This window comes from Leucoraja erinacea, chromosome 1, assembly GCF_028641065.1.
Source record: "Leucoraja erinacea ecotype New England chromosome 1, Leri_hhj_1, whole genome shotgun sequence".
Classification (NCBI taxonomy): Eukaryota; Metazoa; Chordata; class Chondrichthyes; order Rajiformes; family Rajidae; genus Leucoraja; species Leucoraja erinaceus.
The window spans coordinates 15,529,036-15,552,064 of NC_073377.1; the positions used below are offsets into that span (position 1 = coordinate 15,529,036).

Below are 23,029 nucleotides of genomic sequence, written 5' to 3' on the forward strand. Positions count from 1 at the left end.
TTTAGTTAATAACCTATTGTGCTTTCAGACAACTAGGGTCATTACTCAGCCAGCAGTGTGCTTCAACCATTGACACTTCCAATAGTCAGATCTCCCACAACACCCATCCACACTTGGATCATAAGATGTAATAGCAGAATTAGGACATTTGGTCCATCGAGTCTGCTCCTCCATTCGATCATAGTTGATCTATATTTCCTCCAACCCCATTCTTCTGCCTTCTCCCTGTAGCCTTTGACACCCCTACTAATCAAGAACCTATTAATACCCAATGTCTTGGCCTTCGTAGCCGCCTGTGGCAATGAATTCTACAGATTCACCACCCTCTAGCTAAAGAAATTCCTCATCTCCTTTCTAAACGTATATCTTTTTGTGCCCACTGGTCCTAGGCTCTCACACTGATGGTCCTAGGTCACCTTAAATTATCTCTCCCCCCTCACTCGACCCACACCAGTATGCATATGAGCTAATAGATCTATAGGAGCCATAAACACTGCTAATAGATCTACATAGGATGCCACTGCAGTTGTGCAACACTGGAGTATTGCTTATAGTTTTGTCCCTCCATGCTGCAGAGAAGGTTACAGACTGAACACTTATGAAGAAAGACTGGATAGACTTGGTTTATACTCTCTAGAGAGATTGAGAGGGGTCATATGTCAGGCTAGATGAAGATTGTTTTTGTTGATCCAGGACAAGGGTCACAGCTCAGCTTTTAATACAGAGATCATGGAACTCCAGCAAGCTGATTACTATAAAAATGCTAGATCCTTGGCAGGTTTGGGATACTGAGTTGGATGATCAGCAGTCAACTGCAGGTCGGTGGATATTGGACTTTCTCAGTGAACGCAGCCACATACCCGCAAGCTGATCACAAAAATGCTAGACCTTGGCCTCAGCAGTCAACGACTTGGACCCTACGGTCGACTTTCTGTGAACCCCACAGACGGTCGACATCCCTGACCCTCACATCCCTGACCCTCAGCAGGAGCACCGCAGGGCTGTGTGCTCAGTCCGCTCCTCTACGCCCTATACACACATGACTGCTTGCCCCATCACCCCGCAAATAGGATCATAAAATTTGCGGACGATACAACCGTGGTGGGGCTCATCTCAAATGGGAACGAGGTCGCCTATAGAGAGGAGGTGCACAGACTTTCTGAGTGGTGTGCTCACAACAATCTCTCTCTGAACACTAAAAAGACAAAGGAGATCATCACTGATTTCAGGCGACATAGAGCGGAGCTCAGGCCACTGGAGATAGGGGGCGAGGAGGTGGAGAGGGTGCCTAGTTTTAAATTTCTGGGGATCAACATCAGTGAGGATCTTAAATGGTCTGTGAACTCTGCTATAGTTGTAAAAAAGGCGCAACAGAGACTTTACTTCCTCAGAACACTGAGGAAGGCCCATCTGTCTGCTAAACTGCTGGAGTCTTTCTACCGCTGTTCGGTAGAAAGCATACTGACTTACTGCATAACTGCCTGGTTTGGGAACTGTTCAGCAGCTGACAGAGCAGCTCTCCAGAGGGTGATAAAAACTGCCCAGGGTATCATTGGACTCCCCCTGCCCCCTCTGGGGGACATTTACCACTCCAGATGCCGCAGCAGGACCTGTAATATCGTGAAAGACATTACACATCCTTGTCACCACCTTTTCACACTGCTGCCTTCAGGAAAAAGGTACAGGTCGCTAAAGTCACGCACTGCCAGACTCAAGAACAGCTTTTACCCATCAGCAATCTTGGAACTGAACTCTGTCTAGGGAGTGGGTTATGGGGGGGGGGGGGGGGGGAGACAGTGTTAATTTATGTAAATGTGAATCCATGGGTGGGTTTGGGGAGGGAGGGAGTGTAAAAAGTATGAGTATGTGAATGTTTGAAGTTCTTTTAAATGGAGAGACACAGTAATCTCGTTGTATGTGACACATGCAATGACAATAAAGCATTCTGATTCTGATCTGATCCGAAACATCCTCTCCACATCTACTCTATCTCAGCCTTATTGCTTTGCACAAGAACTGTAATCTAGCTTATCTGTCACCCAGCTTTCCTCAAAACCGAACTTGATTCCCCATCCTAATATCAATGTTGTAATATTCATTGTTTCTTATCCTGGCCAGCTCAACCATTGTTTTCTTAGAGAACAGTCAGAGTAGATTATTCAGCTATTTGAGTCTTCTCCTTCATTCAACGACATCATGCTGATCTTATTCTTGACTATCATTTAACTTCACCATTTCATGATATTTATATGTGTAAATATATTCAGCAATTTGGCTCCAGAGGCAGATAAATCTAAAGGCTCACCACCTGTAGTGAAGAAATCTCTCATCTCAGTCCTAAAATAGAAACAAAGAAAATAGGGGCAGGAGTCGGCCATTCCACCTTTCGAGCCAGCACCACCATTCAATATGATCATGGGTGATCATCCAAAATCAGTACCCCTTTCCTGCTTTTTCCCCATATCCCTTGATTCTGTTAGCCCTAAGAACTAAATCTAACTCTTGAAAACATCCAGTGAATTGGCCTCCACTGCCTTCTGTGGCTGAGAATTCCAGATTCACGACTCTCTGGGTGAAAAGGTTTTTCCTCATCTCAGTCCTAAATGGCCGACCCCGTCTTATCCTGAGACTGATCGCCTCATCTCTGCCACGGGGAACAATTTCCCTGCATCCAGCCTGTCTAGCTCTCTCAGAATATTATACACAGGAGTGAAATCCTCACTGATTTTTCTAAACTTCAGTAAATATAGACCCAGTCAACCCAAACTCTGTCATCGCTGAACGCAGTCTGGTGAAACTTTACTGCATTCACTCTACGGAAAGCAGATCCTTTCTTATGTTAAAGAAATCAAAACTGCATAACAGTTCTGTGTGGTCCCAATGAAAGAAATCTCTCATCTTAGTCCTAAAATGTCTTATCCTGAGTGATCCCCCTCATCCCTGCCACAAGGAACAATCTCCCTACATCCAGCCTGTCTAGCTCTCTCAGATGAGTGAAATTCATTCACCTGTTGTCATATTTTGGCACCATTTACAAAAGAAAAAGTCTGGTCCACAAGCTGGAAGCACAAGAGTACCCCTAATCCAGGTGAGCCCCAGGTTCATAGCAAAAGGATTTGAGTATAGGAGCAGGGAGGTTCTACTGCAGTTGTACAGGGTCTTGGTGAGACCACACCTGGAGTATTGCGTACAGTTTTGGTCTCCAAATCTGAGGAAGGACATTATTGCCATAGAGGGAGTGCAGAGAAGGTTCACCAGACTGATTCCTGGGATGTCAGGACTGTCTTATGAAGAAAGACTGGATAGACTTGGTGTATACTCTCTAGAATTTAGGAGATTGAGAGGGGATCTTATAGAAACTTACAAAATTCTTAAGGGGTTGGACAAGCTAGATGCAGGAAGATTGCTCCCGATGTTCGGGAAGTCCAGGACAAGGGGTCACAGCTTAAGGATAAAGGGGAAATCCTTTAAAACCGAGATGAGAAGAACTTTTTTCACACAGAGTGGTGAATCTCTGGAACTCTCTGCCACAGAGGGTAGTCAAGGCCAATTCATTGGCTATATTTAAGAGGGAGTTAGATGTGGCCCTTGTGGCTAAGGGGATCAGAGGGTATGGAGAGAAGGCAGGTACGGGATACTGAGTTGGATGATCAGCCATGATCATATTGAATGGCGGTGCAGGCTCAAAGGGCCGAATGGCCTACTCCTGCACCTAATTTCTATGTTTCTATGTTGCAGCAGGGCCTCCTCCATCATCCACAAGTTGCTGGGGCTGCCAACCAACGTCCTTCTCCTAGCCTGACCGCCTGTGTCTTTGGGGGCACCTCCTGCAGCTGACCTTGCAGGCACCAGAGGCAATACCTCGCTCCCTCTCCTCATGGCCCACTCCTTGCGTCAGTCGTTGCCTCCTCCTTGACTTTCTGGTCTCCAGGGCAGAGCTCGTGGCTTCTGAGCTTCCCATGAAGGCAGCTGAAGGTGGGTGGGATTGAAAGTAGCAATGAATATAGGAAGAGCCTTAAACAAGTAGCCTATTTGGTGGCGATGCAGTGTTACTGCACTTATGTTTGCTTTCAGGACACCCAGTTCCCTTTATCCATCATTATCCCTCGGCTATAATGAATGAATGAATACGTTTATTGGTCAAGTATTTACACTCAAGGAATTTGCCTTGGTGCTCCGCCCGAAAGTGACGACATACAGTGAGTTATGAATGATACATAAAACATTAATAATAAAACATTATTGACTAAACATGTGAATTAAATAAAATACCAGAGCAAAAGGAGGCTACAGATTTTTGGTTATTGAGTGGATTCAGATTCAATTTTTAATTGTCATTGTCAGTGTACAGTACAGAGACAACGAAATGCATTATCAAATGGAGCTACTACTTGTGGATAAAAACTGTTTTTATGTCTGGCTGTGGCAGCTTTTAACAGTCCGGAGACGCCTCCAGAGGGAAGTGATTCAGAGTTTGTGACCAGGATGAGAGGGGTCAGAGATGATCTTGCCCGCTCGCTTCCGTGCCCTTTCAGTGTACAGTTCATCAATGGAGGGAAGGTTGCAGCCAATAACCTTCTCAGCCGATTTGCTGTAGCCTCCGGATGTCGTGCTTGGTGGCTGAGCCAAACCAGACCATGATGGAGAAGGTGAGAACAGACTCCACATCATTACCTGTGGCAGATTGTGCTTCCTCAGCTGCTGCAGGAAGTACATCCTCTGTTGTGCCTTTTTGACTGTGGAGTCGATGGTGGCCCCCCACTTAAGATGTGGAGATGATGGTTCCCAGGAACTTAAAAGACTCCACAGATGTGACTGTGGTGTTGTTGATGGTGAGGGGAGGCTCTCCTAAAGTCTACAGTCAATTCCACTGTCTTAAGAGCAATATTCAGCCTTTGTTTTTCCTGCCAAAATGGAAAACTGCATCTGCCACCAAATAAGCTACTTGTTTAACTCTTTTTATACTCATTGCTACTCTCAATCCCACCCACCTTCATATCAGCACCAAACTTTAAATATCATATTTGCCTCCTTTACCCAAATCATTCATGAGTTAAGAATAATCAATTCAAATTTTGCATTTATTGCCTCTCCCATTATTGCTGTCTGCAACATCCTCAAAAAGCTCTAGCCTGTTTGTCAAACATCATTTCCCTTTCATAGATTCAACTAATCCATTTGATATTTTCTCGTTGTTATCATGTCTTTTCTTATAAACTCCATTTCCCCTCATAGTGATGTTAGGCTATTTTCCTATTGTTGTTCCAAAAGGTACATTATATTTGCATGCAGAACAGATCCACAATAAAACTGGAAAATACCCAAATCATGCACTTCTTCCATAACAACCAGAGAGCAGTCTTGTGTTACTGTCTATCTCATTGGAGACCCTCAGACTATATTTGATCAGACTTTATTGGCTCTCTCTTGCACTAAACATTATTCCCATTATAATGTATCTGTACTGTGGATGGCTCAACTGTAATCATGAAAATATATTTTCATCTAATTCCTCCTTAACCTTACTTATATTGTTGGTTGCTCAATAGTTCTGGAGAGTTTTCTTCCAGGCCCATACATAAACACTTTGTTCTACCTTTTCTCTGTTCTTCATTGTGCATTCTCTTGTTTCTTGCTGCAAGTGCCCTACATTACCATCACCATTGTAGTGTTTTAGTCAAATTATGTCCTGTGCAAGTTATTTCACTCCATATTCCCTCTTAGCCAAATTTTATATATTTTGCTGAATCCTAAACTATTCCCAATCCTTAGGCTTGCTACCCTTTTCTAGCAATTTTATAAACGTCCTCCTTGGATCTTATGACATCCTTAAACATGTTGGAGCATGGTTGAAGTTAGTACACCAAAATACCAATTTCATTGTTTGGTGAATTACAAATTATTCTCAATATCTATGTCAGATTACATTTATAAAGGTTCTTGCATTTTTGTGTTTGCCAAACTAAATGATCACATTGAATTGAAAACAAAATGTTATCCACTTTCAGCCATTTCTCAGAATTTTATATTTTCTATTCATAAATGACCACTGCAAGTATGAAACAATACATTAAACCATTTATGTGGTACTGTTACAATAAATTCAAATTGGCAAACATTGTTGGTATCAGCTATTGTTTTCAATCACATTTTTTTTATGAGCGCAAACTTTCTCCACCTCAAATGCATGCACAAGGAAAAAGGCTAAACTCCAGGAATTGAATGGAATACTTTATTCTCTGAAGAGAAAATCTTCTGTACATTTTACACGAGAGTAAACACTGCTCTCCCACAGGTTGTGGAGGAATCAGGATGTCAGCAAAACATTAACAAGACTGATCAACAGACAAGATCAAGTTTATGCCTCAAAGGTTGACAAGAAGTCTATAACAATCTTCTTCAGCTTGACTTCCACCTCGGGGTTGATTTGACTCTCAGTCCTTTAATAAAAGAAAATAAGAGTAGTTCAGATACTGGATCCACAAATAAATGAAAACTAGTCCAAGAGGTATTAACTGGATATGTATTCAGACATGGTAATTAAAAAAGACACAAGCATGTGCGATTGCGATTATGATCATGGGAGGGATTTAGAACAGATAGACTACAAATACAAAAAAATGTTTAAATAACTAGTTTGACCTCAGTTTGGAAAAAAAAAATCTAGTTCTGGATACACCCTTTGGTAAAGGAAGTAAAACTAGAATGACACACAAAAAGGCACAGTTTAAAAAGCAGCTAATTCACTAAAGTGTGTGAATAACAAAAATTGTCCAGTTAAAGAACTTGTCACCATCATCAAATGTTATTTCTCATAGCAGGGTAACAATAACAAAATACATTTAAAAAATATTTTTTTAATGGGTGGGGTGGAGGATTCTGTTCTAATTTACCTGATTGCTGTCAAGATATCCTGGTGCTGACTCTTCATGTGGGCTAAGAAAGCTGGCTCAAACTTTGTAATCTTGCTAGGCTCCATTTTATCCAGATGACCTCTGACTCCGGCAAAAATAACTGCCACCTGGTCTTCGATAGGCATGGGAACTGGAAAGAGAATGCAAAATTTACTCCACAATCTGGCAATAATTCTCAAAATGAACCTCTGACATCTCCATCTTGTTTACGAGCAGCAGTACGACTGCACAACTATAATCACTGCTGCTACAAATAGCTTTGTTGATTGATGACTGAGACTTTCCTTAAAACTATTTATTGACTGAAGATGGAATCAACCGCAATTGTACTGGAGAACCACCGCATTTTGCGATTCGGCAATTGAGGTGGCGAGACGACAAATTAGCAATAAAATAATTCAAACAAAAAACCAGCTACAAGAGGAGCTCAGTAGTTTAGCGCCCGTGGGGAGAATATCTGACACTTTAAGTTGAGACCCTGCATCAGGTCAGTGCAAAACCACCAGAGCCAAATAAAGGGGAGAGGGGGACGGGGTGTAGGCGAGACAGGGGCTTGTAGGCAATAGGAGGATCTAGGTGGAGTGAGGGAAGATGGAACTACACACAGGAGGAAGAGCAATTGTGTTGGAAAACAGTTGCTACATAACTGTAGAAAGGCCAAAGCCATATATCCTGAAGGAGCAGGATATTTCAGACCTACTTGAATAGAAAACCTCATCTTGAGAGCAGACGTGTCAGACAGAAACCGATGAAAGGTATGGAATTACAAGAGAGCAGGAAGAGGTGTGGTCTAGGTAGCTGTGGGAGTTGGTGGGTTTATAGTATACGTCAGTGTCTAGTTTATCTCAAGATGGACAGAGATCCAGAAAAGAGAGAAGTGTCAGAAATGGTCCCAGTGAAGTCCACTATTTGTACACCATGCCTGCACTCATCACCCCCCAGTCTCTTCGTTGCTGTCTCACCACCTGGTTCCTTCTGCATTTCCCCCTTCTTTGTGTTGCCACCGCTCATGCACAGCTGCTATCTCCCAAATCCATACTCCAACTTTGTTGCATCTTCTCATCATTCTTCATCTGCTCCACTAGCCCTGCCTCACCCCACACATTCTTTGTTGAAACAGATAATTGCTGCTTAATTCACTTTCCATCATGCCAAGAAGCCAATACTTTGGCATCTGTTACAATGAACATATAGTCTGGCTGTTAATGGCGGGCGATGGTAAGTCCAGCGGCCGCATCCGAGCTCCGCAAACGGCGGATGTTAAATCTGTGTTTATTGTGTGTTTTGTTATTTTATTCTGTTATGACTGCAAGGCACGAAATTTTGTTCAGACTGAAAGGTCTGAATGGCAATAAAGGATACTTGACTTGCCCTGCCCAAACCAGCCAAGGTGCCCCATCTACACCAGTGTCATCTGTCAGCGTTTGGCCCATATCCTTCAAAACCTGTGAGTTTTCTTATTCTCAAGTTGCAAACTTGATTTCTAATATTCTGAAGATAGACACAAAAAGCTGGAGTAACTCAGCGGGACAGGCATCTCTGGAGAGATGGAATGGGTGACGTTTCAGGTCGAGACCCTTCTTCAGACATGCATCTCGACAAAGGTATGGTGGAAAGATATTCAACATCAATGAAAGTAAGCATGCAGGTACAGCAGACTGTGAAGAAAGCGAATGGCATGTTGGCCTTCATAACAAGGAGTTGAGTATAGGCGCAAAGAAGTCCTTCTGCAGTTGTATAGGGCCCTAGTGAGACCACACCTGGAGTATTGTGTGCAGTTTTGGTCCCCTAATTTGAGGAAGGACATTCTTGCTATTGAGGGAGTGCAGTGTAGGTTTATACGGTTTATTCCCGGGATGGCAGGACTGTCATATGCTGAGAGAATGGAGCGGCTGGGCTTGTATACTCTGGAGTTTAGAAGGATGAGAGGGATTATATGATTAACAACGATTTGGACAGGCTAGAGGCAGGAAACATGTACCCAATGTTGGGAGAGTCCAGAACCAGGGGCCACAGTTTAAGAATAAGGGGTAAGCCATTTAGAACGGAGATGAGGAAATACTTTTTCTCATAGAGAGTTGCGAGTCTGTGGAAGTCTCTGCCTCAGAGGGCGGTGGAGGCCGGTTCTCTGGATACTTTCAAGAGAGAGCTAGATAGGGCTCTTAAAGATAGCGGAGTCAGGGGATTATGGGGAGAAGGCAGGAACGGGGTACTGATTAGGGATGATCAGCCATGATCACATTGAATGGTGGTGCTGGCTCGAAGGGCTGAATGGCCTACTACTGTACCTATTGTCTATTATCTGGGAATATCTGGCAACATATTGGAGCCAGGAGTTTATAGAAAGAAGCTACTCAGGCTATTTCCAGTACTAAAACAAAACTATGAGCTTAATTCTATTCCTGCCTCCACATCCATGCTTCTGTAACCAATGGTATATTCAGTGCTCATGCAAATACTTTAACGACCTCAAACCTTCTAGGCAGTATCCTCCAGATGCACGAAGCTCCTTGATAGAAAATTATTAAACAGTCAGAATTTGTGTACAAACATGCTTATAATTTTACTATTTCCTGTCATTCCAAGAAACTCTATTTGTTTTGCACCTGGCATCAGTGTAACAAGCAAAACAATTAGATAATCAGTGAAATGAAAGGCAATCTAATTAGGCAATTGCAGACATCTTTCCGAATTCCAACAGGGACTCACCATACTGTCCTTGTTTGAGCAACTCTGTCAGACGGACACCACGATTCAACAGCTGTTGAGTAGCAGCATCCAAATCAGAACCAAACTGGGCAAAAGCTGCCACCTCACGGAACTGGGCCAGCTCCAGCTTCATGGTTCCAGCCACCTGCAATCAATAAAGGCGACAAATTAGAAGTTAACAAGGAATCCCCTCAACTTTCAAGGTGATCTGAAGAGAAAAGGTGGAAACCAGGGGCATATCATCAGCAGGGACATGAAGAAACACTGCACCAATGCCATACTCACCAAGCATCACAATGATTAAAGTTAGACTGAATGCTTTCAAGAGAGAGCTAGATAGGGCTCTTAAAAATAGCAGAGTCAGGGGATATGGGGAGAAGGCAGGAACGGGGTACTGATTGGGGATGATCAGCCACGATCACATTGAATGGCGGTGCTGGCTCAAAGGGCCGAATGGCCTACTCCTGCACCTCTGGTCTATTGTAACTCAGTGGGTCAGGCAACATTTCTGGAGAAAGTAGAAAGGGGACAACAACTATCCATTTTCTCCAGAGATGCTGCTTGACCCGCTCCAAAACATTGGTATATTTGGTATAAACCAGCATCTGCAGTACGCTACTCAGACTCACTTTAAAGCCTTCCATTGGATGAGCTTTTTCTCATTAATATTTGTGCTTTTTATGATTCAAAAATTAGAGACCGAACCCTACCATATAGCAATAATTCCCAACAAATTCAGTCCAAGTATCTGCAAAGTTTAAAATAAATGATAGGAAAGTGAACTAATAAGGATCAAATTCTCAAATGGAAGAATTTTGCATTGCTCCTAGTTACCAAGCAGTAATCAAAAGGATTCAGGCAAAAACAACCCAATTAATACCTGTTTCATGGCTTTTGTCTGTGCAGCAGATCCTACACGGGACACAGACAGACCCACGTTAATGGCTGGACGGATACCCTTGTAGAACAATTCTGTTTCCAAGAAGATCTAGAGAGTACACAAATTAGAGGAAGCAGGATACATTACTGTACAAGAACAATTCTAGGCACAGAAATAAGCTGCTCATAATAAGCTGCTTACTTTATTGATGGTGTCTAGTGCTGTAACAATATCTCCTTTGAAATCTGAATGAAAAATATTGATTTAAGTGTATTTTTAATATCAGCTTAAGAAAAATGTTCAAAGGCTTATCCTGTCTAAAAGTGGTTCCTAATGAGACAAATGTATTGCCAGCAAACTTATCGGAGACAACCAGTCTTCATTAATGAAAAATATCAGTTATTGTCCGAAAGGAATTTACAGCCCATTTAACTCTCCCATGCAAAGATTCGCTTTTCAAGTCTTCAAAAAGTGTGCAGAACAACGTGCACATCAATAACTCACTTGACCATCAGTGATGGAGATGACATTGGTTGGAATGTAAGCGGACACATCACCAGCCTGAGTCTCAATGACAGGGAGAGCTGTAAGGGAGCCACCACCAAAGTTATCGTTCATCTTGGCTGCTCTCTCCAGCAGACGCGAGTGTAGGTAGAACACATCACCAGGGTAGGCCTCTCGCCCTGGAGGACGGCGCAGAAGCAAGGACATTTGGCGGTAGGCAACAGCCTGCAGAATGAGGAAAGCGACATATCGGCAATGGGCGTTACAAGTCTCAAGTGAATTGTGTTCATTGTATTCAGAGTTAAATATTTGATTAATGGCATTTTGCAGTTATACATAATGGCACATCCTAATCCAGATGAAATGAAGTAGAAAGGTCACAATTAGCCTCACCAACTTCCTTTGCATATTTTATCTGCCCTTAATTCAGCCATTGAGAAAATTATACTTAAACTAGTAACTGCTCATCAAAACTGAGCTTCTCCATATTTATTTTCGTGGGTCTATTTCAAAGAGATCCCAATAACTGAATGGAGCAGTTATGATATCCCAAGCTTTCACTTGTTCGACACTGAATTAGCCAATTCTAATCATTGCAAGAACTATTGCATGTCACTTCAGTAAACTTTGCTCAAATCAAGAAATGGATTTCCTCTCTAATTTCAGGATTTTTGGTCAGGCATAACCCCTTTGTATACTTGAATAACTTATTCAAGAATACAAAATCATGATGTGAAGTTATCCATTTTGGTGGCAAAAACGGGAAAGCAGACTATTATCTAAATGGTGGCCGATTGGGAAAGGGGGAGATGCAGCGAGACCTGGGTGTCATGGTACACCAGTCATTGAAGGTAGGCATGCAGGTGCAGCAGGTATGTTGGCTTTCATAGCAAAAGGATTTGAGTATAGGAGCAGGGAGGTTCTATTGCAGTTGTACAGGGTCTTGGTGAGACCACACCTGGAGTATTGCGTACAGTTTTGGTCTCCAAATCTGAGGAAGGATATTATTGCCATAGAGGGAGTGCAGAAAAGGTTCACCAGACTGATTCCTGGGATGTCAGGACTGTCTTATGAAGAAAGCCTGGATAGACTTGGTTTATACTCTCTAGAATTTAGGAGATTGAGAGGGGATCTTATAGAAACTTGCAAAATTCTTAAGGGGTTGGACAGGCTAGATGCAGGAAGATTGTTCCTGATGTTGGGGAAGTCCAGGACAAGGGGTCATAGCTTAAGGATAAGGGGGAAATCCTTTAAAACCGAGGTGAGAAGAACTTTTTTCACACAGAGAGTGGTGAATCTCTGGAACTCTCTGCCACAGAGGGTAGTTGAGGCCAGTTAATTGGCTATATTTAAGAGGGAGTTAGATGTGCCCCTTGTGGCTAAGGGGATCAGAGGGTATGGAGAGAAGGCAGGTACGGGATACTGAGTTGGATGATCAGCCATGATCATATTGAATGGCGGTGCAGGCTCGAAGGGCCGAATGGCCTACTCCTGCACCTAATTTCTATGTTTCTATGAGGAGAGTGGATGAAGTGAATGCTCACAGGCCTTTTCCTTGGTTAGGGGATTCTAAAACCAAAGGGCATAGGCTTAAGGTGAGAGGGGAGAGATTTAAGACGGATTTCAGGGGAATCTGTTTAGCAGCAGAGTGTAGTCCATATCTGAGCCAAGCTGCCAGAGGAAGCTTGGAAGCAGATACAAACACGAATTTCAAAAGAAATTCAGATCTAAAGGGTTTAGAGGGATATGGGTCAAATGCAGGCAAATGGGACACGACTAGAATGACTACTTGGCTGGGATGGAAAGAGCTGGGCAGAAGGGCCCGTTTCCATGCTGTATAGCTCCATGACTAGGATTCTAAAGCAATGGCTGTAGATCAACTGCAGTAAAAAAAACGTACTGACCTGTTTAGATAAGTCATCGTAGATGATAAGTGCATGTTTGCCATTGTCTCTGAAATACTCTCCCATTGAGCAGCCAGAATATGGAGCCAGGTACTGTAGTGGAGCAGCATCAGAGGCTGTGGCAGAGACCACAATGGTGTACTTCATTGCATCTGGAAAACAAGTAGAAGGGTCTGATATTCCAACAATAGAGATATTCTACTATTTTTCCTGATTATTCCCATCTACTTTTGAATTATCATATACCAGCACTTTCCACGGGATCTTTAGGACTGGCAGTAACAACAATGTAGTTAGGAATGGGACAGCTATGATTGACAGTTGTAAATATTCAATGTTGATACTGCAGCATTTCAGAAACCACTGGCAGATGGAGGTTCAAAAGTCTTTTGTGAGACAAAAGTAACTTGGTGTCATGTTGAGTTATACTGTTTCCATGCTCTATGAAGAGTAGCATCAGCATGTTGCTCATGAGCTGGTAAAGCTTACTGAATTATCCATTGGGTCAGTGCATCTTACCTCATTTTGAACAGACATTGGTTTTAAACATTACCTTTGCTTAAGCACAATTCCGTCTTCAAGATGGAATATTATTACAATTTCCATCAAATCTTCTCCGAGTACTTTGATGCAAAAGCAGGAGGTAATTAGGAGGTGATTATACAGAATTAGGCCACTTGGCCCATCACATTTTCTCCCCTGTTCAATCATGGCTGATCTCTTTCCCTCTCAACCCCATTCTCTCGTCTTCTCCTCATAACCTTTGACACACATACCAATCAAGAATACGCATAAATCAATCTCTGCTTTAAAAAATACCCAATAACTTCTCCTCCACAGCCGTTTGCGGTAATGTATTCCAGATTCAAAACTGATTGTCTAAACAAATTCCTCCTCATCTCCCTTCTAAAGGTAGGTCCTTTTATGCTGATAGAATAAAATCTGGTCCCAATCTCTCCCACTAGTGGAAACATCCTCTCCATATCCAGGCCTTACACTATACCGCAAGTTTCAATTAGGACTTTTCACAATACTCCATTGCCTTTTAAAGCTTCAGCATTACATCTGTTTTTATATTCTAGTCCTCTTGGAATAAATGCTAACATTGCAATTGCCTTCCTCACTAACGATTCAACTTGGAAATGAACCTTTTGGGAATCCTGCACCAATACTCCCAAGTCCCTCGGCATCTCAGATTTGTGCATCCTCGCCCTTTAGAAAATAGCCTACGCATTTATTCCTACCAGAAAAAGCCTCCTTTATTACCACTCTTTGCCTTCTGCCATTCAGCAAACCTTCTATCCATGTTAGCATCATCCCTCTAATACCATGGGCTCCCATCTTGTTTAGCAGTCTCACGTGCAGCACCTTATCAAAGACCTTCTGAAAATCCAGGTAAACAACATCCACCTCCTTTGTCTATCCTATTTACTTTCTCAAAAATTCCAACAGTGTCTTGTCTTTCCCAAATTCCCTTGGGCATTTTGGCATTGGCAAGTCAAACCTACCAGCATCAGTTAGTCTCTTGACCAGCTGAGCCACAGTGGATCTCTTCTGACCAATAGCAACATAGATGCAGTACAGTTTCTTCTTCTCATCGGTGCCTTCATTGAATCTCTTCTGATTGATGATGGTATCAATAGCAATACCAGTTTTGCTGAAGAGAAAGTACAATATACAAGTCAGGACACAATTGCGAACATCAAGCCATAGACCAAAAGCATCTCATTTTCATTCACTACATGGTCTTCATGTGTACAGATTAGAAGATAGGAGAACTCAGAATCCAAAGTCACCACTCATTAATATCTGGCCACTGCAGTTGAATGGACATACTGAAATATCCTGGACAAGGGATAATCATGTGACCCACTTTGGTCAATACTCACTAGGACAGGTCTCTTGCACAAAGCAAAACAAACCATATCCATCACCTGAAGGGAATGTCATAGATCCCATAGTGCTACATTTGAAAAGTGACATGGCTCTGTTGTCGTGACCAATATTTACCCCATAATCATCATTTCCAAATTAAATCAAAAACATAGAAAAATAGGTGCAGGAGTAGGCCATTCGGCATTTTATCTAGTACCGCCATTCAATATGATCATGGCAGATCATCAATAATCAGCACCCTGTTCCTGCTTTTTCCCCGTATCCTTGATTCCTTTAGCCCTAAGAGCTAAATCTTAGGGTTAAACCCGATTTATTCCTCTCATGAAACTTCCAATGAATTGGCCTCCACTGCCTTCTGTGGCAGAGAATTGCACAGATTCTCAGCTCTCTGGGTGAAAATGTTTTTCCTCATCTCAGTCCTAAATGGCCTATCCCTTATTCTTAAACTGTGACCCCTGATTCTGGACTCCCCCAACATTGGGACCATTTTTCCTGCATCTAGCCTGTCCAATCATTTAAGAATTTTATGTTTTTATGATCCCTTCTCATCCTTCTAAATTCCAGTGAATACAAGCCCAGTCGATCTACTCTTTTATCATATTGTCAGTCCCACCATCGTGGGAATTAACCTGGTGAACCTACGCTGCACTCCCACAATATCAATAATGCCTTCCTCAAATTAGGAGACCAAAATTGCACACAATATACTCTAAGTGTGGTCTCACCAGGGCCCAGTACAACTGCAGTAGGACCTCCTTTCTCCTAAACTCAAATCCTCTTGCAATGAAGGCCAACATGCCATTAGCTTTCTTTCCTGCCTGCTGTACCTGCATGCTTACTTTCAGTGACTGACGTACAAAATCATGAGGAATAAATCGGGTAGATGCACCGAGTCTCTTGCCCAAAGCAGGGGAATCGAGGACCAGAGGACATAGGTTCAAGGTGAAGGGGAAAAGATTAAATAGGAATCTGAGGGGTAACTTTTTCACACAAAGGGTGGTGGGTGTATTGAACAGGCTGCCAGAAGAGGTCGTTGAGACTGGGACTATCCCATTGTTTAAGAAACAGTTAGACTGGTACACGGATAGGATATGGACCAAGCGCAGGCAAGTGGGACTAGTGTAGCTGGGACATTGTTGGCCAGTGTGGGCAAGTTGGGCCGAAGTGCCTGTTTCCACACCGTAGCACTCTATGGCATTGACAAGCACACCAAGGTCTCGTTGCACCTCCCCTTTTCCTAATCTGACAATAATCAGATAATAATCTGCCTTCCTATTCTTGCCACCAAAGTGGATAACCTCACATCCTGCATCTGCTCGCTCACACAACCTATTCAAGCCACTCTGCAGCCTCAGCATCCTCCTCGCAGCTCACATTGCCACCCAGCTTTGTGTCATCTGTAAATTTGGAGATGCTACATTTAATTCCCTCGTATAAATCGTTAATATATATTGTAAATAACTGGGGTTCCAGCACCGAGGGTTGTGGCACCCTACTAGTTACTGCCTGCTATTCTGAAAAGGACCCGTTAATTCCTACTCTTTGCTTCCTGTCTGCTTCCAGTTGTCTATCCATGTCAATACCCTACCCCCAATACCATGCGCTCCAATTCTGCACACTAAAAATACCATGCGCTCTAATTCTGCACACTAATTTCTTGTGTGGGGACCTTGTCAAAGGCTTTTTGAAAGTCCAGATACAAGTTAGCTGGTATTTAAACTATTGCTGTTTGGGGACTATACAAACTACATGAAGCAGTGACTACACTTTGATTATCTTTATCTGCAGATATGTCATGAAAGGGACAATTCAAATCTTTTAGTTTTAATAAAATGTTACAATTTGATTCTTACCCAGTCTGTCGATCACCAATAATAAGTTCACGCTGACCACGACCAATGGGCACCAGACTATCCACAGCCTTAATACCGGTCTGCATGGGCTCGCGTACTGAGATCCTGGGGATAATACCAGGGGCTTTCAATCCCACTCGTCTACGTTCCTTAGCTCCAAGTGGGCCCTGTTTCAGAAAGGCACATATCAAAATTTGAACATTGCAACTTCTAAAGGAGGTCGCTCCAAAAACATGATCATATACTGCTTTTCCCAACTGGCTGCATAAGGGCTGTGCTGGTTTTAAGTTTTGGAAATCTCCCAGATTTCAAAGTCAGAAGGCACACAAAACTGATGCATTTATTATGGGTCAAGGTGGATACACAAAGAAAGGCTTACATCATTCCACACCCTAAAAATCAGAGGCACCTGCTCCCAGGAAATTGGAAGAGTGGAGCTAGTGGCTCATTTACTGTACGAACACTAGAATAGACCAAGTGACTCAATGGTCATAAAAGTTCCGTAGAAGCAGACAATTAAGACAATAGCCAATATAAAAGCAGGGTACTTTATCCATAATTAAAGCAAAGCTTGTACCACTAACAGGTGAGTGCAAGAAGTTAGGAAGAGTTTTAATAGATATCAGACTATGGCATTTGACTCTTTACCTTTCCATCAATGGCATTTCCCAAAGCATCTACAACACGTCCAAGTAGTTCCTCTCCGACTGGAACATCCACAATGGCACCAGTTCTCTTGACAATGTCACCCTCCATAATCAGCTTGTCATTTCCAAATACTACAACACCAACATTGTCAGGTTCCAAATTCAAAGACATTCCCTAAAAAAGTAAAGGCACAAAATTAGAAAAATGCAATTGTAATATTTATAACTATGAGTAATAAACAGTCGGGGCAGACTATGGCTTGTTCATTGGAATTAATACAGCTTGCAACCAATTACTGGAAGCACCTTGGAGTAGATCTGCACAATCCTCCAACAGATATATTTTTTTGAAATGCCTGTGGAAGGCTACATATTTTACAATAGATACAAATGCCTCCTCACCCACAAAGTTACCCCCCACCCCAAAACTTTTCCAAAGGTGCGGATTTAAATAGCCTCTGCACTTTTAGAACAAGTACCATTTATCAGCTAAGTGATAAGGTTGAGGTTGAGCCCAATTCTGCCTCGATGCAACACCCGTTTACATATGCTGGTCATTCTGGCTGATGATTTGCAGAACAAACCTTGGTTGAATTTTATGGGCCAGGTTCGGATGTCAACAAGGGCACCACTGCAATCCTGACTTTAATCTGTTAACGCAGGGAATCAAACCTAGGAATTTATTGTAAAAGTTGCTATGAGGGAAATAATTTCAATCTGAAAAAAAGGGTCAATATTCTGCTCCAATTTGTCAAATGTTTAAAATCAAGACCAAATAAAGTTATCCTCTAAATATTTTATAAACTCGAAGATCTAAATATAAAACAATAATATTTTTTGTCATTCTTTCATGTGATGCAATATACTTTAGTATTTTAAATTACTAAACAAATGAAAAGGTGACCTCAAGGGCACAAATAGGTTTGTTCTCCATTGTACTGCTCCATTACCTTTAGGCCGGAGGAGAATTCCACCATTTCTTCAGCCTGCACATTTCTCAGGCCATACACACGAGCAATACCATCACCAATTGACAGCACACGACCAGTCTCTTCCAGATCAACAGAGGTGTCAGCTCCCAGGATACGTTCTTCCAGGATGGAGGAAACCTCTGCGGTACCTAAAGAAAAGTACAAGAGATGAACAACTATATTTATGAGGAGAGATATGACTATTCCAACAGCAGAGAAGCCCAAAGTTTCTAAGATTATGAAAGATGTGTGGGGAATTACATATTACTGAATTGTGGCAAACCAGGGCTGTTGTCAATTATGACATCAATGACCGCATGTGAGGAAGTTGTGTATACGATGTTGTTGAGACCGCACTTAGAATATTGTGTTCAGTTCTGAGCACCATGTTATAGGAAAGATATTGTCAAGCTTGAAAGGGTTCAGAGAAGATTTACGACGATGTTGCCAGGACTGGAGGCTGTGAGCTGTAGGGAGAAGTTGAGTAGGCTGGGTCTGTATTCTTTGGAGCGCCGGAAGATGAGGGGTGATTTTATAGAGATGTATAAAATCATGAGAGGAATAGATCGGGTAGATGCAGAGTCTTGCCCAGAGTTGGGGAATCGAGGACCAGTGGACATAGGTTCATGGTGATGGTGAAAAGATTTAATAGGAATCCGAGGGGTAACTTTTTCACACAAAGAGTGGTGGGTATATGGAATAAGCTGCCAATGAGGTACTTGAGGATGGGACTATTCCAACGTTTAAGAAACCGTTAGACAGGTGCATGGATAGGACAGGTTTGTAGAGATATGGCCCAAGCACAGGCAGGTGGGACTGGTGTAGCTGGGACATATTGGCCAGTGTGGGCAAGTTGGGCCGGAGGGCCTGTTTCTTCATTGTATCACTCTATGACCCCAAGATATTTTTCAATGCGCTGGGTTACTAGATCATGAAAATTAAAAAAGAAGCATTTATCTAAATGCCATGATATCTTAAGAGCTCTGAAAATACAGATGCAACTAAGCATTCCAATACATGTGGAGTGAAAGCCTGGTAATTAAGTAACAGAATGATACTGTCTATTGTTTGGGAATGTACATACAAAAGCCTGGGGTTTATGCTTCAGTTATATTGGCAACGGTAGACAAATTTGTGATAAACCAGAGAGTGTAAAGTTACTACAGATAGACATGAGAGCAGAGTTGATCTTGTTAAGTTGCAAACCATGGAGCCCACATGTGCTGCTAATTATATTCATATTGTGGAGAGCCATGCAAGGGACCATTAAATATTTTGTAAGAAAATTGAATATCAATCAATGCAAAGTAAAGATTTATGAAATGTGCATTTAAATTTTGAACTGTTCTATACGAGATAGATTCATTGTACAACTTAAATGTTGAAACAAATATCAGAATTTTACCTGGATTTAATGCAGCAACATTCAAAAGAAAACTACTACATAATAAATAAAAGCAACATTACTTCAAAGTGCGGTTAATTTGGTTGGACCTCTTCATCAGCAAACCATAGCCAATGCAAGTAAAGCACCAGTATAAATTTAAATATAACCAAAGCAAGGACAATAAAACTGATACATTAGCATAAGTCGAACAGCATTAAGCAATCACATTTCTACTGGCTCCCCAAATGTACAGCTCTAGACATATGTCTATGCAGGCTCAGACCTACAGTTCTTTGAGTTTGGACCTAGCAAGCCACTATAATGGAAAGCAATTTTCCTGCCCAATTCCCATAGCCGTGACCAAAAATGTCGACGAGGGCAGAACTGAAGATGTTCTATATATGAACTTGACCAAAGCTCTGGAAGGTTTGATCACATGTGACCCAAGGAGAGATAGCTGAATAGATGGAAAATTGTTTCCACACTGTAGCGCTCTATGACTTGAATATAATTAATGACATCCATATCTTCGAGGTAGACAATTAACTTTTATTTCACAAGCTGTTAGAAAGCATTCAGAAATGTTAAAAATGAAAAAAAGCCCCCAAAAAATGCTTATTTCTGACACTGATTAGCTTCTTTCACATTCACCAATATAAACTGGAGTGTGATTATAAACATTGACTGACCAGTCTTTTGAAGCCATGTCCTTGAAGTGTGAAGATCCCGAGAGGCTACAAATCCTGCAGGAAAGACTTTTCTTGCCACCTATAAAGAACATGACTTAAAATAAATGCACTGTGCTCAGTCAAACTACTACATACACAGAATAGATTAATAATATTCTGCAAAGTGCATGATGTAAATCTCAAACTGAATTAACCACAGAAATCTAACATTACTTTCATAGTCTGTATACAGATTGCCTCATGCATATAAATGTTGGCAAATTTAAGCTTTTGTACTTTGTCATCACTTGTGAGGCAGTTGGTATCCAAGGCAGATTAAAAAATAAGGTTCCTCCATGGTTCTCAAATTTAATTAATTTATTTTAAAATTCATAACTCAATACGAGGGGAATAGATTGGGTGAATGTACAGAGTCTTTTACCTAAGGTAGGGAATCAAAAACAAGAGGAGATATCTTTGAGGTGAGAGGGGTTAAGATTTGAAGGGCAATTTTTTCCACACAGTGTAGCGGATATATTGCCAGAGGAGTTGAGGCAGGTTCTATGACAGCATTTAAAAGACACTTGGACGGGTACATCAGTAGGAAAGATTTAAAGGCCAAATGCAAGCAAATTGGACTAGCTTAGATGGGGCACCTTGGTTGGCAAGGACAAATTGGCCCAAAGGGTGCGTTTCCTTTCTGAATTACTCCATGAAGTATCCATCCCTAATAGTCAAAGGCAGCACAAAATGGAAAGAACTGCAGATGCTGGTTTAAATCGAAGGTAGACACAAAATGCTGGAGTAACTCAGCAGAACAAGCAACATCTCTGGAGAGAAGGGATGGGTGATGTTTTGGGTCGAGACCCTTCTTCAGTCTGAAGAAGGGTCTCGAATCAAAACATCACCCATTTCTTCTCCCCAGGGTCTCGACCCGAAACGTCACCCATTCTTTCTTTCCAGAGATGCTTGTTACTCCAGCAATTTGCCGCACAAATTGGGTTTATTAAATGATTAGCACATCCAGTAGTAATGCAAGGTTTACTCAAGAGTTTCTTTCCTGTTATGAGAATCCTGAATGGTTTCTCAAACACTAAAATGAATTTTTGATTCCCCAGCCTAACTCTATATATATATGGCCTTTATCTGCAGTTTCTGAGTAGCCTATTAATATCTTTCCTCTCTTTTGTGCGATCTTGATGCAAGTATTTTTAATACATAGTACAATCTGCTGGATAGAAGGCAAATCAACGTTTTTCCCACTATATATCAGTACGTGACAATAATAAATCTAAACTAATTTGATTAATTCAATATCAGATCGAGCAGGACAGACAGCTAAAGACAACCTATCCTGACCTTCATTGACTTTAGAAGCAACCAACTGTTGTTACATTAATTTGCACTTCTCAACCAAAAAATGTACAGCTAATAATTAGTCTAAAATTGCCTTGGATTTAACAAAGAATCAGATTATCACGGTTAGTTACAGCATAATATATCAACATTTTGCTTCAACTGAATGCACCAACTAAAAGCTGATTTACCAATTGTCATTTTGTGTGTGTGTGTGATATAGGGTTAGATTCATAATTATTTCAGTTCATACTTCTGATAATTATTAATTATCAGATTAAACTCAGGGGACATAGGATCTTGCTAAACATAATATTTGGCCTAAAGGCTAAAGAACGGCGCTATGTTCAATCAAGAGCCAGTGAATGCAATCAAATATATGAAAGATTTTTTTTAAACTGCCACGAAAACACAATTATGAAACTAAACGGCAGGTATAATAACAAAATAATGAGTTTGTACGTGAAGTGAAGGAGAAACTGGGGACCTGACCTTCAGCAGGACATCACCTATGAACATCCATTATATTACTAAAATCGGGCAGTCTCGGCGATACAACTATAGTGACCCTCTCCTCTTGCAATGGGTGAAACTCTACTAGAAAGAAGGGCAGGCCGAGTAAATGGGGCCAACACACCAGCAGAGTTTCTGCTCAAAGTCACTGCAGGCCGCAGGAGCCGAGCCGAGCCGCCCGTGTAAAATGGCGGCGCTGGCGCTAGCACTGCAGCTGCAGCTTCAGCTCCACACACACACACGCCCCGGCGACCAGCAGCCGAGCCCACTCACCTGCACTCGCTGCCTGGCGAGAGACCGCGCGAACACTGCAGTCAGGCGGGCCGACAACATGATGGGGCCGCGGTGGATGGGATGGTGCTGGCCGACGGTGACAGTGACAGTGACGTGCCTACTCGGCCGAGCGGCTGTGCAAATGGCGGCCGCCTCACCGGCTGCTCGACTCCTGAAGGGAGAGGTCAACCAACCAAAGATGGGCCGCTACTGCGCAATGCAACGGGCTGACGTATAGTACGCTACGGAGAGGATCCTGGGCATTTGTACCCGCCCATTTTAGTAACCGGAACCTACCCAACCCGACTCGCAGTGTAATCAACGTTGCGGGGCAACAGTGTGTGTGTGTGATATAGGGTTAGATTCATAATTCTTTCAGTTCATACTTCTGTTAATTCTTGTTAAAGAATATAATGTTTATAAACACACATACATGAATGTGATATAAATGTATATAATCATATAACACACACAATTAGTCAAGAGAGCCCAGCAGCGACTTCACCCCCTCCGAAGACTACGGAAAGCAGGCCTCCCCACCACACACCTACGGA

General features: G+C 42.1%; 1 protein-coding gene across 1 annotated transcript; it reads right to left on the bottom strand.

Moving 5' to 3' along the window:
- Positions 1 to 6,218: 6,218 nt before the first annotated feature.
- atp5fa1 (ATP synthase F1 subunit alpha) lies at positions 6,219 to 22,666 on the bottom strand. The gene is made up of 12 exons (XM_055655065.1): positions 22,476 to 22,666; positions 20,355 to 20,433; positions 18,258 to 18,427; positions 17,309 to 17,482; positions 16,661 to 16,827; positions 14,420 to 14,568; positions 12,912 to 13,063; positions 11,008 to 11,232; positions 10,504 to 10,611; positions 9,624 to 9,768; positions 6,894 to 7,044; positions 6,219 to 6,440 (listed from the first exon to the last, which is right to left on the bottom strand). Exons 1-12 carry the CDS (start codon positions 22,533 to 22,535, stop codon positions 6,359 to 6,361), a joined length of 1,662 nt encoding a protein of 553 aa, XP_055511040.1. The 5' UTR covers positions 22,536 to 22,666; the 3' UTR covers positions 6,219 to 6,358.
- Between the last annotated feature and the right edge of the window lie 363 nt (positions 22,667 to 23,029).

Coding starts and splice junctions, on each gene's coding strand:
- atp5fa1 (XM_055655065.1), bottom strand. CDS start 22,535: ATGTTGTCGGCCCGCCTGACTGCAGTGTTCGCGCGGTCTCTCGCCAGG. Junction 9,769..10,503: donor AGACAAAAGCCATGAAACAG/GTATTAATTGGG, acceptor TATTGATTGCAG/GTGGCTGGAACCATGAAGCT. Junction 6,441..6,893: donor GATATCTTGACAGCAATCAG/GTAAATTAGAAC, acceptor CTTTTATTAAAG/GACTGAGAGTCAAATCAACC.